General features: G+C 34.9%; 1 protein-coding gene across 11 annotated transcripts in view; it reads left to right on the top strand.

Moving 5' to 3' along the window:
- LOC106674408 (disks large 1 tumor suppressor protein) overlaps positions 1-23,273 on the top strand; it is a 565,060-nt gene that overhangs the window by 298,954 nt on the left and 242,833 nt on the right. For all 11 annotated transcript variants that reach the window (XM_024225925.1, XM_024225931.1, XM_024225933.1 and 8 more), the window contains one exon: positions 4,737-4,864. In XM_024225925.1, coding sequence (XP_024081693.1) covers positions 4,737-4,864 — 128 coding nt within the window. The remainder of the gene's footprint in view (positions 1-4,736; positions 4,865-23,273) is intronic.

Genomic DNA, 23,273 nt, shown 5'->3' with positions numbered 1-23,273 from the left:
TAAGAAACCTCATTTAGAAATAAAGAATTATAGATTATGTGAGATTATCTGGAACACGGCAAACAAGAATCTTCCATAAAATATTTTTCTTCATTTTCAACAAGGAGATTCTTGTGTTCCTACGATACTTAGGTTATATCCTTGCTGAAAAAACATGAAAAATGCAGTAGACACTGTAAAATTTAATTAATGAACGATAAATATATGGAAAATGTTTACAATATAAACTCGGACGATGGTAAAATTCGACATCTCTTTTGTTTTTAGAACAATTAAGAAAATAAAAAAGATATTGCAAGTGCCTTCCATTGGAAGTCTTCTGTATGTTCCACTTTACTTTACTCTTCTTGTTTTGTTTATTTTTATCAAACATTTGTTGTTAAATAGTTGTTTTACTGTTTTTAATTTTAAAGTTTTAATTCGAGCATGTTTTCTAAACTCAGAAAACGTGGCTAAAGTTGCTTAGCAACTCTTTAGTACTTTGGGAAATAAAAATGAATGGATTTCTCGACGGAAAGGAAAGTGGCCGTTTTCGTAAGGGTGTCACAACTTGGCAAAGTTGATAGTGTCAATAAAGATCTGTAGGATCTTTGGAGGAGCTATAATTCTTGAGGAGTACTAGTGCAGAGACATAAATCTTGCAGGAGAACGAGTTCTCCTCTAGATCTTACTGAATATACATAGTAGGCTCGCTCAATAAAACCTGACCAGAGGCAAACGCTGTCAGTACTAAATAAGAAAAAGTTTACATTCCAGTTCATAATTCACGAAAGGATAAGAAATATCAATTTTCGAACCCATTCTTTCTAAAGACATCAGGAAGAAGCGCAATAGAAACTTTTAGATCAATAAAATTTCAGGTTGTTACTTTTCCCTGTAGGGTTTGTAATGCTGTAAGTTGATCCCTCAATTTTTTTTCCAATGGAAATTTTTTTTCGAAAGGACATTGTAAAATTTATAAATAGTGTTTCTCTTTGAATATACTAAGCGATATGAAACGATTGGATATCAGATTTACCAGAAATGAACAACGTGTATTATTCAAATTCTCCCTTTTAGGGGAACTGATTCGTTTCGAATCGTATCGATTCTTCAGGCTCTCACCACTTGCGATAACATCATCAATTATCTATCTCAATTATTTATCGGTTTTATCAGAGCAAAGGCAGCTAGACCTAATTTATTTATTTCATCTCGGACCACGATGCCGGTCCGAAGGCTGAAATATTTATTATTATATCACCGAGAACGAGTCCGGTAGGATTAAACAAAGAGAAGCAATTGTAGCTACGTTCTGCATTATGTGTATGCAATTATTATGCGCCACAGCGATTTCTGATGCAATGAGATACTTCATTATCCTTTTGAAAGATGAGCTTTTTTCTGGGATCACCCAGAAAGTTGCACGACCGTCCCTTGGCTCAAAGAATATAATTAAACTACGTTTCTAACTTTATTCTCTTCAAAATAAAACTGACTGAAACTCAGCCGAGTTTCATTCTTCTTGAAGAGAGGTCAAGAAGTGAAAGTGAAAACACTAGAGAAACAAACCCCAAGGAAATGTTTCATCTCAAAATACTTTTATTTTACTCTATAGAATATTTTTGCCACAATTTTCAAGAGTAAGTTAGTGTGACAAAGAGAAAAAGAGAGAATGAGATTGTATGAGAGATTGAGAGAGAGAGCTTGTATGAAAGAGGGAGATTGAACTTGTGTAAGAGAGAGAGAGGGAGAGAGAGAGAGAGAGAGAGAGAGAGAGAGAGAGAGAGAGAGAGAGAGAGAGAGCTTGTATGAAAAAGGGAGATGGAACTTGTGTAAGAGAGAGAGAGTGGGAGAGAGAGAGAGAGAGATTGAGCTTGTATGAAAGGGAGAAAGAGAGAGAGAGAGATTGAGCTTGTATGAGAGAGAGCGATAGAGAAAGAGAGATACTTGATACTTGATACTTTTATTTATTAAATGTTACAGCATAGGACATGTATGTCCTTTCTTCCTGCTACCACCGCTAATTATTTAAATACATATTATCTCTTGGTAGTTCAATTTAAATATTAATAATACAAAAAATTATAATTCAGTGGAGTACAGCAAAAAAAAAAAAATCTACCAAAACTTCATTTTAACAACCAACTTAATAGATGTATAAACAATGGATGTAAGATATACGTGAATACATAAGTAAATAACTCCTGATTTGTGTCAGTAAATAAACTCAAATTCAAACATATTAGATCATTGATAAATAGATTGTTTTGTTTATGCAACTAATTATTTGTTTTAACGCCATATTCTTCTATTAAGATAGAGTGCATTTTTCAGTCACATATGCTGTTGGTTACTAGAATGAACAGTAGTCCGGACAAAGTGGAACCTTGTGGGATACCCATTTTTACATCTTCTTAGACGACATCCTATCTTTGTTTTTAATCCGATGTGACCTCTCGTGTAGTACGATTCAAAAAATTGTACCAAACTTCCATCAAGATTGTGAGATTGAAGTACCGATATTAAAAGCTCATGATTTATTGAGAGGAATGCTTTTGAAAAATCAGAGCATTAGATTCGTTAATTATTTCTGGTCTATTGCCTGTCCTGTGTTATCTACGAGTTTAATTACCGCAGTATTGGTGCTACTCCCATATTGATATCCTGTCTGCATGTTGTTTAGTAGATTATTACTGTCAATATAGTTGATAAACTTAGTGTACATTATTTTATTTAATATTTTGCTGGGGGAGCACAAAACATTTATTGGTTTAAACTCACTACGTAGTGTCGTGTTTGTGTGTGTGTGTGTGTGTGTGTGTGTGTATAGAGAGAGAGAGAGAGAGAGAGAGAAAGAGAGGGATTGAGTTTGTGTGTGAGAGAGAGTGAGACCTTTTATACGAGAGAGAAAAGAGAGATTGAGCTTGTATGAGAGAGAGAGAGAGAGAGCTTGTATGAAGAAAGAGAGAAAGAGAGAGATTGGGCTTTTATAAGAGAGAGAGAGAGAGAGAGAGAGAGAGAGAGAGAGAGAGAAAGAGAGGGATTGAGTTTGTGTGTGTGAGAGAGAGAGAGTAACAGCTTGTATACGAGAGAGAAAGAGAGACAATGAGCTTGTGTGAGAGGGAGAGAAAAACTAATTATCGAAGAAAGTTGAAAGAAAGGCTCACAGGGAAGAAAGTTTGAATAAAGCGCCAGCATCAAGGCACTACTCATACTACAAAGAGATGGATCTCTCCTTGGCGATCATCGACCCAACTAACACGACGATAGAAGGCTACCGACCTACTGAACTCCGTTGGTTTTTAAATTGAGATGTGGACAATTGTATTTGAACTCACGATCTTGGAAAGAGAGAAATCTCAATGAAACTTGCTCTATGTACAACTCCAATGCAAAAGAAGTGTTTCACTCTACGGTCGAGTGACTTTTTGCAGATTTCCTCGTAGAATTTCGTCTTCGGCATATCATCGATTCCAATACACAGTTTTATACCCTCATTGAACAATATAAATTATTGAAAAATTGTTCGAAAATTTCCCGTCAATCGTGGCAATACCGGCATGACTTAAGAAATGAACTTAACTGAAAAAAACTGGCTAATTAAGAAACATTAATGGAATGATAATGCTGTAGTAATTATCAATAATACATAATAATAAAATAAGAATTAAATAATAAACAGATAACCTCCGACAGAAGGATCTTTCCACGTCGTAAAATACTTTTGTTTTCGAAAGTACTTTTTTTAATACATATATATAGTTTAACTTTTAACTTAACTTTAACTTTACTTTAAGTTTTGTTCTAAGTTTGAACGGTCAAGTTGTTTGTCATTAGAATGTTTAAATAAAATATTTTTCTTCTTCTTCTTTGTTTGTGCAAAAAAAAAAAAAAACTGACGGTCTGGCAAATTTAGCCGACTTCAAAGCGACGATATAAAAAATCTTTAAAAATTTAATCTAGGGTTTAAAGGGATAATCAATACTGAAATCAAGTCACCCGGGCGCCGGAAAAATGGGACATCAATCGGGATAAAGTTTTACGTTTCAGTTCGGATGTATCATGTGTATTTGTGTTTCTGTATCACAGATATATTGCCGAATTAATGGTTAAAAAGGAAGAATGCACAATCGATCAATTCGATAATTTTTTAATGGAAATTAATTAATTTTATGTGGATATATGGATAGTTAGGTATATAATCTAAGAAGTATATTAATTACAGAACAACGTCATTTTTATTTTTTCCGTGTTGTTTTTGTAAAGCAATACCGTTTTTATTTATGTATAGCTATTTAGCAGTACAATTACGGTGAGAGGGTTAATATATGTTTTGAAATGAACTTCCTTGTGGAAAACGAAGGGACCGTAAACGGTTTGCTAATGACATCGCCGAGACGGCGTGGCTGTTGTTTATGAGACAATACATGAAAACAAATGTTACTAGAATGGTGTTTGAATAATGAGGATTTGATGCCTCAACCGTCATGTTTGTATCGGCCTCCTTTCCTCCCTCGAAGTCGTTAGCGACCTTAGATGCGTTATCCTTATATTTGGTTATTACCTTTTTTTGACTGTGTCACGTTGTGTTGTATACTAGAAAACATTATGTACCAATTGTGCGATTGAAGTATGTGTTGGAAAGTTTAATACTACAAATGAACTTTAATCATTTTCGAAACCTTCGCCCGATTCATTACAAATTGCACACAAGATCGCTGAAGCTTAAACGACCCTATTATTTTTTGTTTCAGACATACAAGAATTCTACGAGCTCACCCTTTTGGACGATACTAAGTCAATACAACAAAAGACTGCGGAAACAATTAGAATAGCCAATAAATGGGAGTCAAGCGATGGTCCCATTTCCTACAACAATGAGGTATGTATACGAATATTTAAAAAAATTAATAATGTGTTTTTAATCAGACAGAAGGTAAATTTAACATACTTAAACCTAGTCCTTATTGTGTAGAAGTGTGTGGTGATTATTGACCGTTAATCGATATTTATTTAGAAATCGTGAGATGCGATATGGTGTGATGTAGGTTTCAGAAAAAGCCGACGCCTTATACAAAAATGTCTTTTCTATACCGACATCCTTCTCCACCCCTTCAAAATCCAATGTATATAAACACAAAATACTCCCTGGCACTCTCGACACGACACGCAATAATGACACAATTACACAGAAGACAAACACTTTGAGTGAGTAGAAATACTTTGATTGAATATATAAAATATTTTGCATTGTATAAATTCACTTTTCCACATCCAAAATGTAATTGTAATATGTAAACAACGTTTGTAAATCCCAGGCCCTGAAGATGATCTCAATAAAGATCGAAACGTTGGCATGATAAAGAAAATGTTTTTCTGAACCTACATCACACCAGACCGCATCTCACGATTTCTAAATAAATATCGATTGATTAATTAATTAATAAATTTCTGAAATATTAATAGATTTAAGGACTTTGAATAGAGCAAATCACTGTCAGTTTTCTTACATCAATTCAAAAATATATGTCCTTTGTCGGAGTTAAAGATTTTTCTTAGTGTGTAGAGATTAGTGACCGTTAATTGATAGTTATTCAGATATCGTGAGATGCGGTCGGATTTTTCTTAGTGCAGTCAAATGGTTATCCAATACACTAGCGGTGTGTGGGGATTCGGTGTACTTTAGTGTTAATTATTCAGAAATGTGAGATGCGGTCTGGTGTGATGTAGGTTTCAGAAAAACATTTTCTTTATCGTGCCAACGTTTCGATCTTTATTGAGATCATCTTCAGAGCCTGGGATTTGCAAACATTGCTTACATTTAACAAATACATTTAGGATGTGGAAAAGTGAATGTATTCAATGCAAAATATATTTTTTATATTCAATCAAAGTATTTCTACTCACTCAAAGTGTTTGTCTTCTGTGTAATTGTGCCATTCTTGCGTGTGTGTTGAGAGTGCCCACGACACGCAAGAATGGCACAATTACACAGAAGACAAACACTTTGAGCCCTGAAGATGATCTCAATAAAGATCGAAACGTTGGCACGATANATTTAAGTATTTTAATTTATCACGTGTGGGAGGGTAACAACAAACAAGATAACGAATCCCCTATTAGGTGAATTAGGTGAATCGGAAGGCAACAGTTGTTTAGTTGAGGCATAAGAAGACTCAGAAAAAAATATACACATAACATAGATAAGAAGAAAATGCGAGAAGGTTTATATGTGAGGCGCCGGCGATGACCCAGGTAGTTAGCCGGCAAAAAAAAAAAAAAAAAAAAAAAAATCAGTGTTAGATGGCTAGTTTTGGGTAGTTTTATTGTTTTTCTTACCAATTTCGTTATGTCCCTTTTATAAGTATTTGAATGGATTGGTAATTTTGATACATTAGTAATTTTTACCCTAGTCAATGTTATAAGGCTAGTTTTGGGTCGTTTTGATTGGTGTGTTTTTCTCATTCCCGTTAAGTCCATTGATAAACTTTTCTGTAGATGTGGGTAATTTTAACAGCGAAAATTTATATGCTTGTAGGATGTAGAGGGTTTTAACTAAAGGTCACATACTGAGAGTACTCAAAGAACTAAAGGTCAGACCTGCGCTTGAACGATTGAAAAATAAAATATCGAACACTATTGGGTTTGAGGGTTAGTGAACCTGTAGTTTGGTCGTTTCGGATCATTTAGCCAGCCTATTCTCACTGATATGGCCTGTCAGAAAATTTCAAATCAGTGAAATTTCAACATACTGATTTTCAAATGGATACAACTTTTAAATGAGGTTTATTAATCAGTATTCCATCTAACAAACTTGGAAACCAGGGAATGAGCAACTCGCTCGAACATCACAGATCGTCACGGTGGGTCACTACATACAGATGAAGAATCACTGTATGATTCAGATAAAAAATAAGCATTTAGGTAGGTACCTAACATGGAAAGCCTAACTGATGATCTCAATAAAAGATCGAAACGTTGGCACGATAAAGAAAATGTTTTTCTGAAACCTACATCACACCCGAACGCATCTCACGATTTCTGAATAATTATCTATTAACGGTCACTAATCACCACACACGTACTTTAGTGTTTCGTATGATTGGACACACATGAGTGGTTTGTACTAACTGGCACTGATTTGTCAATACTGACAAATGACAAACACAATAGCATGTCCTTTCTACTTTCTGCATGTTGACAGTGCTCCTCAATAAGAGGTTTGATGAAATCAGGGCGAGGAACGGATTATTCTAAAATATAGTTCATCCCAACTCGAATGTACATTTAATCATTTTCATATTTCATATCTAATCTATTCCCGCATTGGATTTATCGCTAGTTTTATAACCGGAATTCAATTCCGCCATTTCCAGCCGGAGTAATAACAGTAAATTCCGTCCACCTTGGTTTAACCACTTTTGCGACCTGTACTCTTGTTTATGCGTTCCGATTAACTCATTTTTCTCTGTTCGTTTGACTCTGCGATTTTGATTAAATTCGGCTAATGCGGATTTTTAATCAAATACGGACGGCTTTCCTGTCGGTTAATCGTTTTCAATACACGGTACAGGCGGGATGTTGATTTAGAACAGAAGATTGTTTCTACTATCTCCTAATAAAACGGGATCAGAGGTTTAATGGGTTGTAAACAGGCAGGACCTACGGCAGAGATTTTATCTGTCCAAACGGTAATCTATTTCCTGTGAACACCCAGCTTCATATTGCATGTCGAGGGTGTAAATTTAGCGATATACGATCCGCTCTCGCGTTTTTTTATCAACAAGCCAGCTCTCCCTCAACGCGTATTAGCTTTAACTGATGCCACGATTCGTTTTTACAACGGCATGCATGTTTCAACCGACACTCGACCCGTTTCAAATAATGATGGGTGAGATCACGGGTCCATTTTTCGGTAATATTAAGAAGAGGTTCATAATAGGCTGGGCGGGCCAAAGTTTTTTTACTGTGGGAACGTAAATTCGCTTAACGGAATATTTATCTTTATTGGCCGCCGTATTGCTTCCCCTTTATCGGCTTAAACCGATAGACAATATTTTACATATAAAACATAATAAAAAGTAATGGAAATGTTCTATCTACCAATTATATTGCGACATTTCTTCCCGAGGTCTGACAGAATGGTCTGATCAATTTGTTCATCCTACGCTCACAATTTTGGAGTTTTCGTTTGTCAAACGCGTTTTGGTATTTCGTGGTTTGTGTAATTTTCTGCTCAGTCGGGCCCCTTTTATATATTCGTCGAGAAAGATAATCATTATGCCTGTTTGATTGTGTTGTTTTTGTCTTTTGGCGTCTTTGAAGGATTAACTCTGGGCGTTTTGCTTGTTCCAGTAGGTCATTGTGATCGTCGGTCCATTTCCATTTTAATTTGTATAATGATTTATATTATTTGTCTCAAATTATCTCCGCATAATTCGTTACCTGACTGGTGCATTCTAAAGCCCTTTTCCCAACTGGTTTTTGCAAATTATGGACTAATTTTGGATAGTTCGGTTTCTCGCAGAACAATACTATTCTAGGAATACTGTCAACTGATGATATTTGTTTATATAAAAATGGCCTCTGGCGCTTGGAAGAGTTAGACTTTCCATGTTAGGTACCTACCTAAATGCTTATTTTTTATCTGAATCATACAGTGATTCTTCATCTGTATGTAGTGACCCACCGTGACGATCTGTGATGTTCGAGCGAGTTGCTCATTCCCTGGTTTCCAAGTTTGTTAGATGGAATACTGATTAATAAACCTCATTTAAAAGTTGTATCCATTTGAAAATCAGTATGTTGAAATTTCACTGATTTGAAATTTTCTGACAGGCCATATCAGTGAGAATAGGCTGGCTAAATGATCCGAAACGACCAAACTACAGGTTCACTAACCCTCAAACCCAATAGTGTTCGATATTTTATTTTTCAATCGTTCAAGCGCAGGTCTGACCTTTAGTTCTTTGAGTACTCTCAGTATGTGACCTTTAGTTAAAACCCTCTACATCCTACAAGCATATAAATTTTCGCTGTTAAAATTACCCACATCTACAGAAAAGTTTATCAATGGACTTAACGGGAATGAGAAAAACACACCAATCAAAACGACCCAAAACTAGCCTTATAACATTGACTAGGGTAAAAATTACTAATGTATCAAAATTACCAATCCATTCAAATACTTATAAAAGGGACATAACGAAATTGGTAAGAAAAACAATAAAACTACCCAAAACTAGCCATCTAACACTGATTTTTTTTTTTTTTTTTTTTTTTTTGCCGGCTAACTACCTGGGTCATCGCCGGCGCCTCACATATAAACCTTCTCGCATTTTCTTCTTATCTATGTTATGTGTATATTTTTTTCTGAGTCTTCTTATGCCTTAACTAAACAACTGTTGCCTTCCGATTCACCTAATTCACCTAATAGGGGATTCGTTATCTTGTTTGTTGTTACCCTCCCACACGTGATAAATTAAAATAAATAGATATAATATTTACACATTTTCATAATTCACATTCATACTAATTTACTAACCTATACTACAACTAAATTGGAGGTCGGAAGATTATCGTGATCTTGCGGCCTCCTGTCTTTCACACTAATAAATACGTTCAAACTGTATTTACAAGTTCCACTCACACACTAACCTATCCTAATCTAAATTGTTTGACGGGCCTGTGGAGTACTCGATATTCCTCGACAGCCACGTCCTTTCACGCATCACCTCTCACGCTAATAAATACATTCATTCTGGACAAGCCACTACACTTCGGAAGTATAGTACCAACGAAATGCCAATGACCCGTCCCTCTCATCATACTACAAATATATAACATATCTATACTAATTTGGTGGTCCTGTGGGTACTTGATATTCCGACACAGCCACACTGATATGGTTGAAAATTACCACTCTATTAAAATTGGAAAATCTGTTCAAAAGCTTATAAATGGACTAATCAGAAATAGTAAGAAAAAAACACTGAACTGAACAACCAAAACCAGTCTTCTAACGCAGACAAGGTTAAAAATTACCTTTGCCTAATAATAATTTTTTATTTTATATAGGCAAGGGCTATAAATGGACTAACGCTTTTTCATCACGCAGTGAATTTTTATATCTAAAAAAAATCAGTAGGCAAAATTTCGCGAGTCAGTTGAAGGACAAAAAAGCCCACTCTAGTATTTTATCTATAAATTACAATTGTGTGGTTTCATTATGTTTTATTAAACATAAATGACTTTTTCATAAATTCCAATTGAATCTTTTACTCCTTTTTAATTAAAATTTTAATCCCTGGTAATAATAGTAAATATTGTCTTTGTGATTGAACAAAGAGATTGCACACCAGTTGCTTCTAGACAAAACTAATACCTAAATAAAATTGTGTACCAAATTATCCAACTAACTTTTGCTTATGCCATTGTAAACGTTTGTAATGAGGCGTGTAAGTTGTTTGACGATTTCTGAACCCAGTAATATTACGAAAGAATATCGATTTCGAAAACGTAAAGAAACATAGGACAGAGTATGAAAGTCATTTCGACTTTTTTAAATAATCCGGCAGACTGCAGAAAGAAGAAAATACCAGGTAGGCCATTTGTCTTAAACACCGGGGGACAACGGGCAGTTTTGCGAATCGTTTCAAATTCCTGATTGACAGCTTGACAAATCGCTCAAAGAGCTAGAGTGTCTACACAAAATTTTATCTTTAACAATTTCTCTCCTTTACCTAATAATCCTGAAAGGCTAACCATACACGAAGAACAAACCATTACTCCTTTTTTCCAATGTCGGTCCCTTTCACCTCAAAGAAGCCGACTCCTCATGGAAAAATAAATTTCTATCCCTACTTCCTTCCCCACTCCTTCAAAATCAAACATAAAAAACATTAATATCTCACTAACAATCTCAACACGACCATCTACCCAGAAAGTAGTTTACTCACCCAAAGTGTGTGTCTTTGGGTGAGTAAAATACTTCGATTAAACCTAAAATTTCTATGTTTTGTACATTGTATTAATTCATATTCATATCTTGTATGAATAATTTAAACAGTGTTTTTAAATCCTAGGCCTTGAAGGTGAACGTTGGAAAAATATGACAATTAATTAAGGCTTTTAGTTGAGATGAAAAAAAGTTAATGGCACGAGCGGGATTCGAACCCACGATCTTCGGCTAGATACGCCGCTTCTCTATCACTTGAGCTATCGTGACCTCGATCCACTTGGACATCAACTTCCTATCTCAACCCCGCCTTATGAGTTTTCCCTCCTTTTGCCGTTTTTCAAATGTCGTGTAATCGGTTTTGATTCTCGACGACAATTGAAATGGCCACGGAGAGCTTTAGTGAAGTGTACTTCATTTTTTTAAATCTCAACTTTAAATCTCTTTTCATCTCAACTAAAAGCCTTAATTAATTGTCATGTATTAATTGGTCAAGCGGACCACGAAAGTAGTGAATTAATGTATGGAGATTAGAGACCGTTAATCGATAGTTATTCAGATATCGTGAGATGCGTTCGGGTGTTATGTAGGTTTCAGAAAAACATTTTCTTTATCGTGCCAACGTTTCGATCTTTTATTGAGATCATCTTCAGGGCCTGGGATTTACAAGCAATGCTTACATTTAACTGTAATCTCTGTATAAACTGTATAACTGTATAACTGTATAACTGTAGTGCCATATATAAACATAAAACAGCAAAATCTCACTGGCACTCTCAACACGACACACAAGGATGGCACAATTACACAGAAGACAAACACTTTGAGTGAGTAGAAATACTTTGTTTGAATATAAAATATATTTTGCATTGTATAAATTCACTTATCCACATCCTAAATGTATTTGTTAAATGTAAACATTGTTTGTAAATCCCAGGCCCTGAAGATGATCTCAATAAAAGATCGAAACGTTGGCACGATAAAGAAAATGTTTTTCTGAAACCTACATCACACCCGACCGCATCTCACGATATCTGAATAAGTAGTGAATTAAGAAAGTTGGAAAAATATTTTTCTAATTTTTTTCATTTCACGACTTCTAAATAATCATTATTGAAAATGTCTTGGAACTTCATGTCAAGGAAGTTTGTAAAAATTTCGAAACTCAGATGGAAGCAGACGACTCAAAAAGAATGGGAAGTAATAAAATTTGTCAACATCCTTATCGAATGCTAACTGGGCAGGAGATAGGTGGAGCCTGTTCTGTATATTAAAATTATTTTGTCATTCGTTTATTCGGTTTTTTAAAATTTTATTTAGTTGTACCTCAAAATTAACATTTACTATTATTTTCAGGGAGCATACTTTACCGGCAGAAAACTAATAAGATACATTTAAAATATGAATTTGAATAAATTATGATATTCAAAATATCAGGCATGTATTGTAAAGTGGTTTGACCCCTCGTCCGCGACATCCAACAGGTAGTTGAAAGTTATGCCCTCCTTATACAGGAAATTATTTTGCCTTAGTGTGATCTAGTCTTAGTTTTGCTGAAAACAGTTATGTTGCCTTTGTTTTGAAATAATTTACAATTATTTTATTCATGTTTTTCTTATGATAATCTGCAGTTGTACTCTTATTTCAATCATAATTTAATTTCAGATTTTCCGTATTATTTTTATCGAGTTAAACATCTAAATAACAATAGTTCTGTTTCCAGAGGGTGTCTATTCTTACTGCTAATGAAACGGCTTTATTGATTACAGTTTCACTAAGTATTCAGTTAAGATCTGTGGATTAGCGGTAGATAGAAGTATCTCGGGAAAGCTTGTACTTGTAATTGTTCTGAAATAGTTGGTAAGCGATGGGAGTTTGACCATCGGATTTCCCCTATCAGAACCGGCGTTGAGCTATTCGTAGGCGGAACGTTCTCGAGAATGCCAAAATTGCCTTTTCCCCTCGGGCCGTCTCGAAACGCAAACATTTACGAAACAGGACCGCTCTCGTTTTCCAAGAAGATAGGGTAATGCCGTCTCGATTATCCTAGTGCGATAACCGGCGGTTTGAGATAACATGAGAAAAGAAGAACCGAGATCGGAGCCCCTTCTGTCTCGACTCTTTATCATTGTGGATGCCCTATGTTAAAACTAACGTTTGAACGTTTCGAAACGTTTTCATTTCATTTTAGAACGTCCGTAACCTCCAAAAAATTTTAAATGTCTATCTTTTACTTATTTTTAATTTAATTTATAGTTGCTGACAATATAGCCTGTCCCCTCGAACAAAAACAGCATTGCTTGGGTGCCTTTCTTGATTTAGAACACACCTTCCATCAAGTTTGCACTCTGGCTTGCTTTGGAAACTGAAGAACATTCTCTAAAATAAGTACTCTCTCATACTGAGATCTTATCTGACGGACCGATTTTGCCCAGTCCGCCAGGGAACTCACCTTATATATTTTTTCTTATTTCAGAAACTGTCCAGGGTCATATAGTTGATTATAAAGAGGCCAAAAAGTTGCCGTTTTACTATTTTCTGAAAACCTGTTTGTTACATTGCAACGTTTTTTCTTAGTATACTACTAATTTTAATCTAAGGGTTTTAAAAATAATGAGTTGGTTATGTTCGGCAACAACGTCAATTCGTAAAAGTTAGTTTTACAACTTTTCCTTTATAATTACAAATTTTCCTCCGCTTCGGGGCGTATTTTATAATTGCTTGCTTTAATTGTTAATCTATCATTGTATCACAAAATCAAAAATTAATCAGTTCACTAGGCCTTAGAGATTTGGATAAAAGTGTACCGAAATATGAAAAATAAGTTTTCAGGAGAAGCGATTTTCGAGCACGTATTTTCCCCGTTGCCGCTCAATTTACACCATAAAATCGTAACTCTGTAGGAAGTTGCTAACGGACGTATTAGTTGGGAAAGTAGTTTTTGATACATCATATACATAAAAGACGAGAGTTTTCGAACAGCAACTGCAGGATGCTACTAGTTCATCAAGGCGAGATAGAACGGCAAACTTGATTCGCAACTTGAAAACATTATTTGAAGCACTTCTCAAGCTCGTAGTCTTATGGGACCTGTTTTATTCTGCGCAACAACAAACGGCGAAAAATAGCCGTTTCTTCCTTTATGAAATTACAACTTTCTCTTGATCCTGAATGACTGGACTTGAATGGTAATGAAGGAAATAAGATTGTACTAACCTGCACAATTTATACCCACTTTTTAAATTAAATCATAATCATAAACATATTTATTCAATGTCTCTTTGAAAACCCAATGTTTAAATTTCGCACACCTTCTCCATCTTTTGTGAAATTTCAAAAAAGGCCAAGGCGTCAAAGCGGCTAAACCCGGATTGTCGTTGGGTCTTCCTGTACGGTATCGACAATTGCCGTGTGTCCGTCGAATGGCTTGTTTTCTATCGAACTATAAACATAAAAAAAATTAACACTTCAGTATGGCATGTCCGCACACCTCTACACATTGAGGTCAAGGTTAAAGCACTAACCAGCTGCTATAGATTAATTAGTGAAGGCAGCTGGAACCATAAGAGAAATAATATAGGACACTCGAAAATTTTACATTTATTGAGTAAGGTCAACAACCAACTACTGGGTGTAAGCGATAAAAAGGTGAAAACACCTTTAGGGAAAAAGTACTTTCAGGTAGTTACTCCCTGTGACTATAACTATAGGTCTGATGATGATCATCGTAGTCTAGATTGCTTCACCGATGGCTCACTCATTAAGGATAAGGGAAGTGGTGCTGGAATACACATACCTAAATTAGGGATCAGCATCTCCTCTCCTCTTGGTAATAACACCTCGGTCTTTCAGGCAGAGGTCTGGGCCATTAATGTTTGCTGTAGAACACTGATGGATAACAAGATTAAGGGAAAAGATATTAAAATTTTTTCCGACAGTCAGGCCAGTCTAAAATCGTTACAAAAAGAACTATCAACATCTAGACTGGTAGAGGAAACCGTTGAACTCATTAATAGGACTATCACCAGGTATGAGAATAGGGTAACCCTCATATGGATACCTGCTCATAAGGGGCACTATGGCAATGAGGAGGCGGACAGCCTGGCCAAGGAAGGATCAAATACTGAGTTCGTCGGACCACAACCGGTAAAGCACAGCAAAAGAGAGTATAGATAGCTGGGGCATGAAACAATTCCTTAAGGAATGGAATATGTCCCCCGGATGCAGGCAATCGAAGGAGTTTCTGAAGGAAATCAAACGTAAAGAAACGAAATGGCTACTCTCTAACTCTAGGAGGGGAATAAGGAGGCTGATAGGTATCCTAACGGGCCATTGCCCCTTGAGAAGACACCTCTTCATAATGGGTACTCTACCAGACCCCTTCTGCCGCTTCTGCGAAACAAAAGAAGAAACGGCTCGACACTACCTCGCAGAATGCGATAGGTATGCTAGGGAAAGATTTAATACTTTCGAAGGAGAGGACATAACCAAAGCACTCCCCAGGATAAAATGGTCCACAATCCTGGGGTTTGTGAATAGGTCCAAAAGGTTTATGCAGGACTCGTGAGCCGACCAGGTCCCGGACCTTTTAGGGATGGGGTACGGGCCTACTCAGGCTTTTAACCCCTCGGGTCCTGGTCGCCCGCCCTGTGTAATATATATGGCATGTCCGCATGTGCAAAATCAACGGTACATTAATACAATTTTAGTAATGTGAATTACCATGTTGACTCATTGACCGCCTTGTTGATTCAAAATCACCCATGAACACTGATGGTTAAATAGCATGAGTCCTTATTTTTTTAAATTATATTTTTAATTAAAAAAAGATAAGGCAAGGTGGTCAATATCAAGAATTTAAATCGCTTAGCGCTGTCTTGATCTTCTGACAGAGACAGTTTTTTGTATCTTTTAAGGTTCCAGGAGCCTCCTAAAGAAGTACATTCTGAAAAAGTAAAGACTTTACAAATAACATTGTTATAGTACAACATTATTACGGTCTCTCTTTTCTCTCTCTCTCTCTCTCTCTCTCTCTCTCTCTCTCTCTCTCTATCTACATATCTACCTATTTTTCTGTCTCTTTCTCCCTCCTCAAATGTTCTTCGAAATCACGAAGCTCAAGTGTTAGAGCAGCGGTGTATTTAGCCGAAGGTCGCGGGTTCGAATCCCGCTCGTGACACTAGCTTTTTCATCTCAACCAAGACCTTAGATAAAAAGTATGATTAATTCAAGTTAATAATTTTTGAGGTATTTGTAAAAATCACACCAATTACATATTCTGACCAGGGCCTGGTAATCACCCTGTATATGTAAATTCACTCTTACCAATGTTTTTTTTTAATGTAAAAGTCGAGAAGGGTAGAGATATGGTAATTGAAAGGATTGCCAGGGTAACCACTAAATTAAAAAACGGACGTTCTCCCTGAAAGCTCAAAACGATCTCGACTGTTACCGACGCAAATGTTAATGAAAAACAAGCCATAAACCATCAATAAAAGGCAGAAAACAAGATGGGAAGATATCAGCCATATATCCGACGTCCGCAATTTAAAATTTCCAATATTTTGAGTAGTTCAAGTGCAGATGTTAAAAAAATATGTATTTAGGTTTATTTTGTTCAACTTGTATACCATCAAACGCTCAAATAGATAATAATTTCAATCTATTGTCGTCATGATAACAAGGGACGTGGGATCAACGATTTTAATTAAGATATTATTATTTATATTATTATATTATTAGATATTAGACAAGTGTCCGATCGTTGTTTGTCTATTCGCCTTAGAGCTGAGAAAAATTAAGTAATGGTAAAGTAATATAAATGGACATATTTTTTAAAATATGGCTTTCTTTTTTTATTGTTTATATATTTCAATGTTATTACATATCATTAAATTCACTAATTTCGTGGACCGCTCGATCAATTAATATATTACAATTAATTAAGGTTTTTAGTTGAGATAAAAAAGTCAATGGCACGAGCGGGATTCGAACCCACGATCTTCGGCTTGATACGCCGCTGCTCTACCGCTTGAGCTATCGTGACCTCGGACACCAACTTCCCATCTCAACCGCACCTTTTGAATTTTCCCTCCTTTTTGCCCTTTTTCAATTATTATTATGTTATTACATATCAATCTATTATTTTTTTATAGTCTAAGAAAATAATGCTGGATCGTATTACAAAGAGAATAGACATGTAAAAAGATTCAAAAATAGTAGACCCTTCCTGAAAAGAAGTCCTTTTTTAGGAAACAATTCTGGCTCGTTTTAAGCACCTTTAAAGTCTTTAAATACGATGTTTTTATTAGGGATGAGCATGGTTCAAAAATCATCGATGATCACCATCGATTAATCATCAGAACCCACCATGGATGACCATCGACTCTATAGTCTACACATCGATGGTTTTTGGAGTACACGTTATTCAAACCACAAATTATTTTGTATGCATACATTATTTTTATGTTCCACTTTAGAAACATAAGCTAATTTGTCAATCTCCGCCATTTCTGAACTTACATTAGGAACTTGATTAATAAAAATTATGTTTATTTTTTTAATAACATTTAATAGGAATTATTTTTGCCTTTGGTTTCATTTATATTTGTATACAGATTTCTCTGTCACTTTTAAATAAAAGACGTTTATTATTGAAGTATTTTGTGCCTGTGAATTTTATTCAAAATACCTTCATGTTTTTCTTCGATACTTTGGAAAACATCCGCAATCCACCCAAGCCCAATTCCTTCCTTGCTAAAAAAAAAAATAAAAATAAAATAAAATAAATAAATAAAATAAAATAAAGGTTTAACATGTACGTAACTAAAATCAAACATATCCTTAATTTATTAGAATTAATATCCAAATTTTACCATGAAACACTACCACATCTTCTCCGGGACGAAATTAAAAAAACGTATCTTTAAAGCGAATGTATCCTCTAAGCGATTCCTGGTTTTCGAAATAATCTGTCCAGCTTTGGAAAATAATCGTCCAGAGGGAACGGATGTGCCACTAAGGCAATAAATTGAACAACTCCTGACAGGTTCTGTTAGGTCACTTTCATATCAGAACGATATGGGTCATGCCTTATTCACAAGTGGAGATTAGGAAAAACTGAAAAACTTTATAAAACATCGACAGCCCACCATTGACACAGTAACATCGATGTTGAAAACATCGAACATCGGTCCTCATCCCTAGTTTTTATAGCAATCAACGAATAGACATTTTAGGCTGGATTCACCGATTTTTTTTTCTTCGAAGTACGGTATTCCTCTTTTAAAATTCATAGAGCGTGTGGGTTTTATATGAATTTCGATGTGACCCAACGCCTTGTCTCCTTTTGGTAGGGTGTGCACATCTATGCGACGTCAAGCGCACACCACGTAAAGTCACACACCAACCTTCCAAGTACCACAATAATCGCAATCACTATCACAATCGCAACGCCTCTTTTGTTCTTAAAGCACTATTTTGAGGAAAACCTTGTAATAAATTTTATGAGCACAACCATGTGATACATTGTTAGTTAAATTTAATTGTTTTAAATAAACTTACAATTAATTAAGATTTTCAGTTGAGATAAAAAAGAATGGCACGAGTGGGATTCGAACCCACGATTTTCGGCTTGATACGCCGCTGCTCTACCACTTGAGCTCGGACACCAACTTCCCACCTCAACCACACCTTTCGAATTTTCCCTCCTTTTTGCCATTTTTTTTATCTCAACTGAAAACCTTAATTAATTGTAAGTTCTTAATTAAGACCACGAAATTAGTGAATTGAATAAGTTTTAAATAAAATTATTCCGGTGTTTCGATAAATTTTCTGCCTAACCATCATACATAATTCTTATAAAAACTCATGAATTTTTGATCTCGTTTAATTTGAGTTACATTACGATAAGCATGCTGTAATTAATATAACGACAAAATTATATATACTTAGTTCGAAATAAACTACAAAAAATATGAGTGTTTGGTTCTGACGCTTCTCGGCGAAAAGGATGTAATTTTATCAGCAAAACCATGTAATAAATTGTTAGTTAAATTTTATGAACAAAACCATGTAATAAATTATTAGTTAAATTTTATGAGCACAACCTTGTAATAAATTGTTAGTTAAATTTTATGAACAAAACCATGTAATAAATTGTTAGTTAAATATTATGAACAAAATCGTGTAATAAATTTTAGTTATATTTTATGAACAAAATCGTGTAATAAATTGTTGGATAAATTTTATGAACAAAATCGTGTAATAAATTGTTGGATAAATTTTATGAACAAAATCGTGTAATAAATTGTTAGTTAAATTTTATGAACAAAATCGTGTAATAAATTGTTGGATAAATTTTATGAGCAAATCCATGAAATAAATTGTTAGTTAAATTTTATGAGCAAAATCGTGTAATAAATTTTAGTTAAATTTTATGAGCAAATCTATATTATAAATTGTTAGTTAAACTAATTCTATCAATAAATGGTATTCCGGTGTTTTGATCAATTTTCTGTCGAATCATTAAAATTATTATTTTTTAAATAAAAACTAATGAATTTTTGATCTCGCTTAATTTGGCTTATATTAAACTAAGTATGTTGTAATTAACATAACGATAATAATAATATGGTTTCAAGTAAAAATATGAGTGTCCGGTTCTTTTATCTTCGACTGTACGCAATGCTACTCGACGAAAAACTGGACAGTCGGGATCGCAGGGAGTAGGGTAGCGTTGCATGACATCGGTCAGATGTGCACGGGAGTAATATAATCTTATGGAAAATTGGACTTTGGATTTGCGTCGGGTATCGTCATGTAGCGTTGCATAGGCTAAGTGTGTTCCCCGCTTAAATCTTCGTTCAGCCTATATCAAGCACGTGTAGATTCGATGAGTTAAGTGAGTAAAACGAGGATGAAATCAACATAAATCTTTCAAACGTTTTATTTTGTATCTGCGGTTGTAATTCGTTTGTGCTGTTAAAATGTAATGTATAGGATTCTGAGACTGGACAACATCCAACTGCAACTATGGACAACTCACTCGTCCGAAGTAAGTTCTCATAGTGGAACCGATTTTTCGGAGACGTTTTCCCCTCAGTAGTGGTTGTTACGTTTCGGTTAACATGTTTCGAAATTATTTTTTTTTCGATTTTTTTTTTGTGTTTATTTTAAAAGCAATTTCTTGAGTGAAATGAATTGCTTTTTCGCATCCGTGGCTACTCACGAAAAATGCAAACAACTTACCATACAAAACGGAACTAATACTTCGCATCCTATGGTAGGAGAAATCTGATAGTGCAAATTCGCTTGAAAACGGGCGGAATATCTCAACAAATGGACGTGATCTCGTCTATTGTGCTAAGATGTTAAAGAAATTCTTCATACAGTTGCGGAAAGAAAACGGATCCAAAATAGTTAGGAGTAAATAGAATTTTTACTCCGAACGAGTCCTCTTGACGCCCTCGCTATACAGGCATGGACTGACAACATCCTCTCCGGGAGATTTATAGGACCAAAGAAAGGTAGAATAATCGCTATATGCGGAATGGGCAAACGTTTTTTGTGCCTTTTTTAAAGAACAAATATATGAAAAATATAAATTATTTATATTGAGTTCTATAACTTTTGTATTAAGTATTATTAAATGTGAACTTTAACTTTTATATTTTCTTTCATATTAGTAGAGTGTGACAAGGTGAATCGTTAAAGTGTCATCTTGACTTTGAATATTTGTATCAATAATAAAGAATTGTTCTTTTTTCAATTTGTTCTCTTTTTATGTTAGCACCTGAAGATGTATCATAAGTAAACTTGTGAAACCGGTCTTGTTAAAGAGTTGTTTTATTTAGTGCAATGGCGTACCCAAACTCTTGAATCGGACGTAGTCGGTTGAGTGTGACAGCATCCTTGGCCCCTATAAAGTTTCGTAGGCGAGAAACACGAGAAAAAGTATTTTTTGATTTCCACAACGATTAATATTCAGGTGTTTTTGTGCGACACAAAAACAAAATATCAAGTTTGTTTTGACCTACTTTGTTTCCTCGCCCGGTCTCTACCTATTTGGCAACTAGCCATAGTATGGCATCCTAGATATTGAAATACATAACTTGTGAACAGACGACGTAGGAAAGATATTTAAAGTTTTTAAAGTATTTAAGGGCTTTTAGGGGTGCTTAAAAAGAATCCTAATTGTTTAAAAAATGGTTTTAGACCTATTTTCTGGAAACGCTTTTCATATTTGTAACTTTTTATACATCAAATCATAAGTTTTAATATGATAATATGATCCTGCATCCATCCTCTGTAAAAATATACAAAAAAGGATCTATTAAGTAATAATGATATGCTGTATTAATATGTATTACATTATGTAGTACATAATGTGTCTATTCTTTCGACTTTATATTACTAAATAAGTTTTCGTTAAAATAAATTGAGCTTTCTAGGAATAATTATCTTCATTAGAACTTCGCAACTTTAATTAATAATTTTCAAAGTTAACAAACGCGTTTAATGACATTGTGAGTTAAATTTACAGTGAATCAAGCATGATCCGTGGACTTTCTACATCACAAAAAATAACCGCCTCCCGGCTAATCTATACGGTACAGCTAATATACTTACCCATTTAACTTAAATTTATCGTAATAATGTCAGAAACAATATCCATAAATTTCCATCTACGACAGTTGTCAACAATTTGTTCTCAGCTCCTAAAGCCAGGAACACACCCGATGCTACGCCATGCGACACTACCCGATGCTACCCGACGCCTTGCCAAGGTTTGGTGGGATGTGCACATCTATCCGACGCAAGCAGACGTCGCGTACAGTCCACAGCGTTTATCACAATAATCACTATCACAATCGCAACGCATCTTTTGTTCTTAATGCACTATTTTGAGCAAAACCTTGTAATAAATTGTTAGTTAAATTTTATGAGCACAACCATCTAATAAATTGTTTGTTAAACTTAATTGTTTTAAATAAAGTTACTCCTAACCATCATAATTAAACAATGTTTATAAAAACTTATGCATTTTTGATCTCGTTTAATTTGGTTTACATTAAAATAACATGTTGTAATTAATATAACGACAAAATTACATGTACTTAGTTTGAAATAAACTACAAAAAATATGAGTGTCCTGTTCTGATGCTACCCGACATTACAAAATGGTGTAATTTTACGAGCAAAACTATGAAATAAATTGTTAATTAAATTTTATGAGCAAAACCGTGTAATAAATTGTTCCAATTTTAGTATATGTACCGCCGAAGCGAGTACAATAAATTGTTAGTTAAATTCATTATATCAAAAAATCGTATTCCGGTGTTTTGATTAATTTTCTACCAAACCATTAAAATTAATTTTTTAAATAAAAACTAATTAATTTTTAATCACAGTTAATTTGGTTTCTATTAAAATAAGTATGTTGTAATTAATATAACAACAATAATATAACAAGTTTGAATAAAAATATGAATGTCCGGTTCTTTTGTCTTCGACTGTACTCGATGTTACCAGACGAAAATCTGGACAGAGGGGATCGCAGGGCGTAGAGTAGTGTAGCGTGGCATAGCATCGGGTAGATGTTCACGGGGGTAATGCAACCTTATGGAGAATCGGAGTTTGGATTTGCGACGGGTAGCGTCGCATGGCGTAGCATCGGGTAAGTGTGTTTCTGGCTTAACTCTGACTACTATAAACTATAACTATAAAATAAAACAACTGAACTATAATAATAAAATAAAAAATACTGACTTTTGTAAAAGGTATTTGGAAACACTATCACTATTTTTTTCGCAAGACTCCTTGGTAACCGACCAAAACCCTATAAACATTAGTACTACAACCAATCTGGACATATGAAAAAATTATGGTGTTCAACCAACCGTTCCAACTTCCAAAGAATTCAGTCACTCCAGTTCAAAATTGGAAAACGTTTCCCTAGCTCCCTACTATGTATCCTAACTTGCTTTCCACGCAAGCCCTTCAAATCCCATTTGTCCTCGAAACCGCAAGTCGTGTAAACAGAAGTCGCCATAAAACACTGGACCCTCATCACAAATTCCTAATTCAATACCTTACGTCCAGACACCCTTCCAGAATATTCTCCAAGACGCCAAAAGTATCAATGGCAACATGATTCCCTCCTTAGTGAAGAAAGTGAATAATCTTGTGACAAATGTGTAACTAGTGTAAAATACAATTAAATAAACATCGCTGTTGGGTGTTCAGCGACCTCGTCCGTTTGTGGAAGGGTAATCTTTTTCCCAAAAGTGTTGCCAGATCTATTTTACGACATTTTGCCACTCAAATCACTCAC

The sequence above is a fragment of the Cimex lectularius genome, unplaced genomic scaffold (genome assembly GCF_000648675.2).
Source record: "Cimex lectularius strain Harlan isolate CLEC.00 unplaced genomic scaffold, Clec_2.1 scaffold81, whole genome shotgun sequence".
NCBI lineage: Eukaryota > Metazoa > Arthropoda > Insecta > Hemiptera > Cimicidae > Cimex > Cimex lectularius.
Note: the sequence above shows the minus strand (reverse complement) of the source record. Positions and strands in the feature narration are given on the sequence as shown.